General features: G+C 39.4%; 1 protein-coding gene across 1 annotated transcript; it reads right to left on the bottom strand.

The window, feature by feature from the left end:
• Positions 1–3,708: 3,708 nt before the first annotated feature.
• LOC132772748 (14 kDa phosphohistidine phosphatase-like) lies at positions 3,709–8,921 on the bottom strand. Its single transcript, XM_060771607.2, has 3 exons — positions 8,701–8,921; positions 6,040–6,164; positions 3,709–3,921 (listed from the first exon to the last, which is right to left on the bottom strand). The coding sequence occupies exons 1-3, from the start codon at positions 8,852–8,854 to the stop codon at positions 3,829–3,831; spliced, it is 372 nt and encodes a 123-aa protein (XP_060627590.2). The 5' UTR covers positions 8,855–8,921; the 3' UTR covers positions 3,709–3,828.
• Positions 8,922–9,454: the final 533 nt, after the last annotated feature.

Genomic DNA, 9,454 nt, shown 5'->3' with positions numbered 1-9,454 from the left:
CAGTTTGCCTTGCCAATTAGGCGTCTAGCTGTTCATCTTGTGTGGAGCTATGTTTAGCAATATAATACTGAAATCACTGAGATGAAGCATTAAATATATTCATATCCGCTCTTCAGTTGCTTAGTGTCATCTGTAATGCTTATACTTTTTGCAAGCCATGTGGGAGTCTGCCCCTTCTTTAGACGCAGCTTTACCGCTCCCGCTATCCTGTCAGCACCTCTCTAAGTGATAAGCATGTTATTTTGAGAATGGCTACTAAATAGGAGTTTGGTACCAAGATCTTTCAGCAGAATGTTAATACATTTAAAATAAAACTAGTCAAGGCCATCAGAACTTAAATAATCCAGCCTGCTTTGCAATCTTGGTTCACAGAGACTAAATTTACAAGTTGGGTCTCTCAATGTCAAGTTGCAATACTACGGGAAGCTGTATCCTCCTAAGTTGTGTATTTTTAACCTTGCTTTCCACAGTTATTACGTTAGTAGACTAAACAGTTGTTGAGATCTGTCACAGAATTAAAGAAACTGCTCTGATCCAAACACTGCAAATGCAAATTCAGGAAACAGAATATTGTATTAAGAAGAAATTGCCATATTTAAAATCCTTCTGGCCCTGCCCAAAAAGTCTTCTGCTAAGGTGGACTCTTAAATACTGTAGGCCAAGATCCTATATTGAAAGATGGAGTGTAAAGTTCTATCTAGAGGGAATTACTAGCTCTCATAATCCTCAAAACTCGCCTGTCATAGCCTTGTTTTAGAGGCTGGTAGAATGCATGGGACATAGGAAGAACATCCAGCTGTGTTCCTCTAGCCCAGTGGTTCCCAACCTTTGGTCCTCCAGGTATTTTGAACTTCAACTCCTACAGCTCCTAACAGCTGGTAAACTGGCTGGGATTTATGAAAGTTGAAGTCCAAAATACCTGAAGGGCCAAAGGTTGGGAACCACTGCTCTAGCTGGATGCACAACAATGCATCCTCCATAACCCTTGTGTGTTCACAATGATGTGCATCTAACTGCAAGGACAAACCTGGATGTTACTCTGCCCCATGCTCTCTACCTGCCACTAAATGGCTATGTGTTTCCAGTATTCACTCTTCATTTACGTAAGTTGATTTATAAGGGTGTTTTTCAGCTCAAACCAAACTTCCATGATATTCCAAATCTTAACTGGACGCAGGTGAAGCTATATTAATTTCCAAAGGTAAGTGAGTACCGTAAAGGTCTATTATCAAGTGTGATGTCCAAAAAGTGATATACAGCAGAACTGTATCAAAATCGTTCTTTGTAAATGTGTATGAGCAAAGAAAAAAAACCATATTGTCACTAGATCAAATTCTGAAATGAACAAGGTATATGAGAGAATATTTTGGACGATGTTCCTAGATTTGATAAAGACTGTTCAGTTGTAAATTCACTATGGCCATCATTTTGTATGACTTGGCCCACCTACACTAGTGGTAGAATCACATATTTATTACGCTGTAGAACAGTGGTTCTCAACCTGGGGTCCCCAGATGTTTTTGGCCTACAACTCCCAGAAATCCCAGCCAGTTTACCAGCTGTTAGGATCTCTGGGAGTTGAAGGCGAAAAACATCTGGGGACCCCAGGTTGAGAACCACTGCTGTAGAACCTATGGCCATTTTGTACATTATAGGGAGCAGGCTGGATAGCAGAAGCAACATATAATTTGATTATGTAAGAAAGTTCATGATTTTTATCGTGTCAGAAGCGACTTGAGATAACTGCCAAGTCACTTCTGGTGTGAGAGATTTGGCTGTCTGCAGAGACATTGCCCAGGGGTCACCATCCTGTGGGAGGCTTCTCTCATGTCCCCGCATGGGAAGCTGGAGCTGAGATGGGAGCTCACCGCATCTAGCAGATTCAAATCGCCGACCTTCAGGGTTTAACCCATTGCACCACCGCAGCTCCCAGTTCATGATAAATTAAAATAATATTTAAATTGGTAGGAATGAAAATACATTCATTTCTTTAAATGTGAATGGATTAGATTAGTCATCACAAAAATATGGACTTCGGAACTTTATAAAGAACTCCATGAAGATCAGATATTGTCTTTCTTCAAAATCATGTGAAGAAAAGGAATTAAAAAGGACTACTTCAAGCTTATTTTTGCAGATTGGAATGGCTGGTCAAAAGGATAGCCATTTGATTGCTGTAATTTTGAAGGAATTTAATGTTTGAAAGACACAAATAGAAGATTTATATTTGTGAAGGGTAAATATAAAGGGGATTCTAGTAATGTTGGGGTCATATCATGCAGGAAATCAAAACCAAATTTGTTGGAGCAAATGCTGAAAAAACAAAATTTACAGAGGAATCCAAAATTATAGATGGAGACACTAACTGTATAATGGATAAGCGAGACAGTTCTGCTAGGTATAAAAAGTGGTAATGGGGATGTAAAATAATTTATCTCATAGCAAAAACAGTTTAGTAGCTGTTTAGAGGAACTACATCGTAAAGAAAAAAACTATACCTTTTATTTTTGCCCAAGTTTCCAGTTCAGATCACTCCATAATAATAGTAAGATGGAGATCGGAAATAAAATGGGTTATAAAAGGAACATGGAGGTCAAATAATGCATCGCTTTGAAAAAGCACGCAATGAAAAAACAAGACATTTTTAGTGGAACAATAAAGTTTGTAGTACCTGGGATACTATAAAGACAATAATTAGAGACTGTTTTATATTGGAGAACTCAATACAAAAAATAAAAATAAACAGAAGAGCTGGAGAAAAGAATTGATAGGACTTTTTGCTTTTGAATTCATGTGTGGGTTTTGTTATATATATTTTAAGCTTATAATAAAATAAAGAAATCATGAAAAAATATCCATGGGCGTAATCTGGCCCCAGAGTCATGAATTCATTGAGAGTAGCCATATATTCCTATGCTGCCTTTTAACCTATTTTGTACTGTATTTCACCTTTTCTTTATATTGAGCACTTTTTTACAATTTGGGAGGCCAGCGCACAGAAAATCTTGAATCGTTCTACCTTTTCTCTAACCTTTATCATTTTCTCTATGCCATGGCACTGCCATTTCTTCCTTTTGTGACAAATATAACCAAAAGAACCCTTTTAAACTTTTTTTAACCTTTTTGAGTTTTTATTTATTTTGTGTCAAAAACATTGCATAAATAAGTATAAAACTGATAAAAAATAGAGGGAGCACAAGCGACTAAATAATTTTAGACCAAAAACTGGTAACAGCAACCACATTGCCTGTAGCCTTAAACCATTCGTCCTCTGTGCATGAAGCAGGGCATTGTGGGTAAGCACACAGGTGCGGAGTTATTTGTTCTGCTCCACAATCACACCTTTTGAGTAAGCAGAACTTAGCTTTTCTGGATTTCTGCCTACAAATATTGGCTATTTGCAGTGATTTCCCTCTTCCATTGACTCTTCTTCCACTGTCTCTTATTATTAAATCTCAACTCATCTGAAAGTCCTTTGAATATCCACCCTGGGTATTTTAGCCACCTCCATTTTTAACGATAAATTATCTTTTCCTGATAAAATAGTGGAAAATATTAAGCTATTAGAATAAACCTTTATGATGAAATTCAGCGTATTTGTTAATGCTAGCTTCCTAACCCAACTCCCATTCCAGTTTATCTACTGAAGCCTTGTACAAGACAAAGAACGTTTTACAAAACTTATTTTATGAATTGTGCATACACACATTCACATTCAAGTTTTTTTTATTTAGCATCAACACAATCACTCGTACTTTCTGGGAGAATTAGAAATCAGGCATATATTGTGTTAAAAACAAAAGTAAATTGCTTTTGTAGAGCAGCAGTTCACTTCTTGTCATCTGACCAGGTGATCTGATAATCCTTATACGTTCTCTTCAGTATTTCTACAGTTGCAGCGTGATCAGCTTTACCATACCCCTGTAGGAAGGAAAATATTTATTTTTATTAGAGTACCACACTTTCTTTCTCTAATAAACAAGAGTGTCTGACACAAATTTCCTCTTTCCCATGCTATCCTTAGAATGACTCTGTAAAGTGAGAGAGCTTAATTGGGCCAAGCTTAATAAAAGCTACTGAGCAAAGTCCAGTTAGGGAATTTCACGGCTCAGTGGACACTTCACCCTGGATCTTCCAAATTCTAATCCAGCATTCTGACCACTACACCATAAGAAGTCATTTATTTCTCTTTATTTCCAAAGAGAAAGGTATGTATGAGGTTCTCATTAAAATCTGTCCAAAATCTTATAGAAACCATTTGCAATGTTTATAAGGGTCTGGAACCTCCAAAAAATTTGGTCTGCAATTCCCATCAGTTGGCAGAACAGCCAACAGTGAAGAATGCTGGGATCTAGAGTCTGATAGCATTCGGAGGGCAGCATGACTCCAAACTCTGTTTTAATTAATAATGAGGATCATATCATTTGGATCAGATAAGATCAAATGTCCACTCTATGTTAGACAAACAAGAAAATCTCTATCAAAAGAAGCTTAATGAGCACAAATCTGAATTAGAAATGGCAAGACCAAAAACCAGTTGTTGAACATTTCAACCTTCCCTGAAATACAAGAAGGAATTAACAAGTAATGCTCTTTGAACAATTAATTACAAAGCAAGTCTCGAAGTGGAAACAATCAAGTTGAATTATATTCAAAAATTCCAATCCATTTGCAGACACGAACGAAGACAATAGCTTTAAATTACACTGCACCTATGTATATAATAAAACAGAACGTATGTATGTGGTAGCAGAGTATGTTTGAGGCAGCTTTCCTATTGGCTCCCACTTCCAAAGACCACTGTGACCCCCGCTAATGACGGATCTAGACTGAACTTGACACACAGAACCCCCAGGACAAATATAACATACTGGAGGGGTTTGGGGGGACTGACCCACCTGGCCGAGGGTTGTAGTTCACCCTGCACCCAGAGAGCACTCTGAAGCCCTCCAGTGATGGATCTGGAACAAACTTGGCATACAGAACCCTGATGACCAACTGAACATACTATTTGCCGTATATATGCTGTGCTCCACCCTGAGTCCCCTTCAAGGTGAGAAGGGCGGAATATAAACGTTTTAAATAAATAATTAAATAATACTGGAGGGCTTCGGGGGGGGGGGGGAAACTGACCCCCCCCCAGGTGGGAGTTATAGTTCACCATGCATCCAGAGAACACTCTGAACCCCAGCAACGACAGATCTGGACCAAACTTGACACACACAACCCTGGTGACCAACATAACATACTGGAGGGGCTTGGGGGGCTGTCCCACCCAGGTAGGAGTTGTAGTTCATCCTGCATTCAGAGAGCACTGGACCCAGCTGACAATTGATCTGGATCAAATTTTGGTACAGAGACCCAACTTAGCCAACTCTAAATACAAATCGGGTTTGGGGGTGATTGACCCATGATTTTGGGAACTGTAGTTCACACACATCCTTATGCCACCCTGAGTCCCCCTTGTGGGGAGAAGAGTGGGATAGAAGCGTATGAGATAAATAAATTATGCATTTTCTAATGTAAGCATTCATAAAAAAACAAAAGCAACGACTGACATTTTCTGATAAACAGCATTGCAAATTACTTATCCCGGGAATCATCAGGTACCTAAGATAGTATATTAATAAAAGAGCCTCACAATGACACAAATAACAAAAGGAATATTCTCAGAGCATAGTTGCTACATATAATGGTGAGCACTTTCAATATCACCTCTTGTTCTTAGTGAAATTGCACCAATTTCTCATTCCATATTCCCACAATCATACATCTGCATACCTTTGTAATCCTGCCTTCTTGCACGACTGCTGTCTCTTAATGTTTTATTATATTTTTAATTTAGCCCAATTGCATGATTCCAGCATTTTTAAAAAGATGAATACAGCCGCTAGGATACAGGTAATATTGTACTGTTTACAAAAGTGGAAAAATTGCACATATCTCTAGGAGCGGACACCACCACTGTCCTGGGGGGGGGGGGGGGGGGGCTATTAAAAAAAACTAAGCTCTTAAGCATTGGAACTACAAAATACTTACTGTAGAAAGTCCAAATACACGTATTTTCTTGTCTTTGCTATTATGTTCTATTTTTCCTCCTCCAAGACATTTGCATGCAAAGCCCAGCTTTTCCATTTCTGGATTGACTTTTTCAAATATATGATCTGTAAAGCAAAACAGAACTATCAGGCTGGATGCTGGATAAAGAAAACACAATGAAGATTTTTTTAAAGACTATGAGAAGCAAAAACACATGATTTTGACAATAGCATCCTCGTAATTTATACAAACTTTTATATATATATATTGTGCTTCTATCCTGCCTTTTTTCAAAAAGCACTCAAATATCACTAGAAACAAATTATTCAATTCATAAGAAAATTAACACTCATAAAATTAATCAACACTGAGAAAATTAATAATGTAGAAAACATTTAACAACACAAAGGACAAAAGACACACATAAAAAAGAAAAAGAAAAACAGAAACAAGTGATAAACACTGTTGTCTAACATAGTGGCTCCCTGAGGGCTCCACAGTCACTCCAGGGAAATAAAATCAATAAAAATGGGATGTAATTAAAGAATAAGAAAAAGTTATGTCTCCAATGAGGCCTACTGTTGTACTTGATTGATTGAATTTCGGAAGAATGTTAATGTATGGCCATGTTTTGACAATATCATGTGAATTGGTGGGCAGTTGAGAATAAATTTATTTATTTACAACATTTCTATCCCGCCTTTCTCATCCCAGAGGGGACTCAAGGCTGCTTTACATACAGGCAATAATTTGATGCCCTAAAACACAATGTACACTTAAATAAATATTAAAATAAAATTTAAAAGTATTTTAAAATAATTAAAATAAAATTTAAAATAATTTAAATTTAAAAACAATACATTCAGGGTTAAATTGAGATATTATGGTAAATTTCAAAGTTTTCAAAATATAATTTTATAACATGAACGTTGCACAATTGTTTAGATCTTTACATTCCCTTACTATCTTTCCCTTCTTCTTCCCCCCCCCCCTCCAACTCTACTCTTAAACACCATTAACGTGTAAGAAGGAAGGGAGGCCTAAGGGGCTCTGCCAAAGAAACTGATTCTGAATAGGGCTCTGCAAGTCAAAAAGGTTGGTCTCTGACATAAACCCAGCCCACCTTACAAAAAGTACCAATACAAAGCAAAGCTATCTGTGTGTCCATGCATGTATACACATCTTCATCCATGTGTGTGCATGCATATATACATATGTGTATATGTGTGTACATATGTGCATGTAGGTTTGTGCATATATGTGCATGTATATGTGAGTGCATGTATGTGTATGCATGTATGTGCGTGCACATGCATGTATGCATGTGTATGCACATGTTTGTGTGCTGTGTGTGCATGCATATATGTGCAGGCATTTGTGTGTATATGTGTGTGTGCATGGATATGTGTGTTTGTGTATGCATGTGTGCGCACATATATGTATGCATGTGTGTTTGTGTGTATATGTGAGAATGTGTGTGCATGTATATGTATGCATGTGTACATGTGTGTGCATGTGTATGTGTGCATGTAAATGTGTTTGTGCATGTATGAGTGTATATATCTATGTGTGCATGTATATGTGTATATATCTATGTATGCATGCATGTATATGTATGCATGTGAGTGTTGTGTATGTATACACATGTACATCCATATATGCATGCATATATACATATGTGTATATGTGTGTACATGTGTGCATGTAGGTTTGTGTATATATGTGCATGTATATGTGAGTGCATGCGTGTGTGCACATATATGTATGCATGTGTGTGCACATGTTTGTGTGCTGTGTGTGTGCATGCATATTTATGCATGTGTTTGTGCATATATGTATATGTGTATGTTTGAGTGTTTGAGTGTGTGCGCGTGCATGTCTGTGTATATGTGAGCATGTGTGTATGTATGTGCACATATGTATATATGCTTGTATATGAATTTATCTGCATGTATATGTGTGTGCATGTGTGCATGTATATGTATGTATATGTATGTGTGTGTATATGTGGGCATGTAAATGTGTCTGCATGTATGAGTGTATATCTGTGTGCATGTATACGTGTATATATCTATGTATGCATGCAGAATATATGTATGCAACAGAATGTGTGTATGCATGTGTTATGTATATACATGTATATACATGTTCCAGCAGTATATATAAACATACACGCACATACATACACACATACATGCACACATATACATGTATATACATGTATATGTGTGCATGTATGTGTGTATGTATGTGCGTGTATGTTTATATATACTGCTGGAACATGGCCGTACTGCCCGAAAACCACACAACAGTCGTTTGTTTGTGTGTGTGTGTGTAGGGGTGGAGCTGGGTTAAGAGTGAGTCCAGGTGAAATAGAGTCTAACTCTATTTCCCATTTATTAGTGGAAAGCTCCCATCTTGTCTTCACGCTTTCCCCGCTCATCTGGTCATCTGAGGCAAAATATGAAGTATCCCTTCTCTGGGCGAGTGAGTGCCCGGATGTCGTCCTCCTCCTCCTCCTCCTCCTCCTCCTCCCCTGAACACCAGCTCAGAAGCGGCCCGCGTTGGGGAAGCGAGCGCGTGCTGGCGCCTGCGGGCTCCCCCTACTGGCCGAGGAAAGGGAGCCCGAGACGCGCCTGTCCCGAAGGCGGGCTCACTCACTGTGGAACTCGGCGGCCGCGGTGCCCCGGACGATGTCGCGGTGCTCCTCGCTCCCGCCGCCGCCGCCCCCGCGCTGGACCCTCACAAGGATGTACTTGAAGGTCCCCTCGGCGTCCAGCTCCACCTCCGGCACCGCGCTCAGCTCCGCCGCCATGGCTTCGCCTCACGGAAGACGCTTTCGGCTCGCGGCCTCGGTCGAACTCTAAGCCTTCAGGCTTCTGGACTTCAACTCCCAGAAGCCTCAGCTCCCTCGCTCAATGGCCGGGGGTCCTGGGAGATGAAGTCCTAGAGCCTGCCAGGCGCCCCCTCCCTCTTTGGCCTCCAAAATAAGGCAAGGAATTCAAGGAGGGAACAGGAGCCGCTGCCTCGCGAATGAACCTATTCGTCATCATTATCCTCAGGGAATCCCAGCCTCCAAAGAGGGTCGAAACTAGCAAGTAGCTCCCATTAGTAGCTCCACATGGAGTTGCCCAACTACTACGAGCTAACTACTACCAGTTGCCTAACGACAGACTTTTCGACTCACACTCCCCAGGTGGGTGACATTAATCCAGACATTTCCAAAATAAAATGGATCTGTTACTTGCCATGTATTTCTACTGTCTCAGGCCCAGGACAATAATAATAATAATCATCATCATCTATATAAATAAAAAATGTAATGTTCGTTTGTGGGATTAACATAACTCAAAAACCAAATTTGGACACAAGACACCTCTCAGGCCAATGAGTGTCCACCCCTAAAACGCACACA

This window comes from Anolis sagrei, chromosome 4 (genome assembly GCF_037176765.1).
Source record: "Anolis sagrei isolate rAnoSag1 chromosome 4, rAnoSag1.mat, whole genome shotgun sequence".
Lineage (NCBI taxonomy): Eukaryota > Metazoa > Chordata > Lepidosauria > Squamata > Dactyloidae > Anolis > Anolis sagrei.
Note: the sequence above shows the minus strand (reverse complement) of the source record. Positions and strands in the feature narration are given on the sequence as shown.

Coding starts and splice junctions, on each gene's coding strand:
- LOC132772748 (XM_060771607.2), bottom strand. CDS start 8,854: ATGGCGGCGGAGCTGAGCGCGGTGCCGGAGGTGGAGCTGGACGCCGAG. Junction 6,165..8,700: donor CGCGGCCGCCGAGTTCCACA/GTGAGTGAGCCC, acceptor TTTGCTTTACAG/ATCATATATTTGAAAAAGTC. Junction 3,922..6,039: donor GTGTATTTGGACTTTCTACA/GTAAGTATTTTG, acceptor TCCTTCCTACAG/GGGTATGGTAAAGCTGATCA.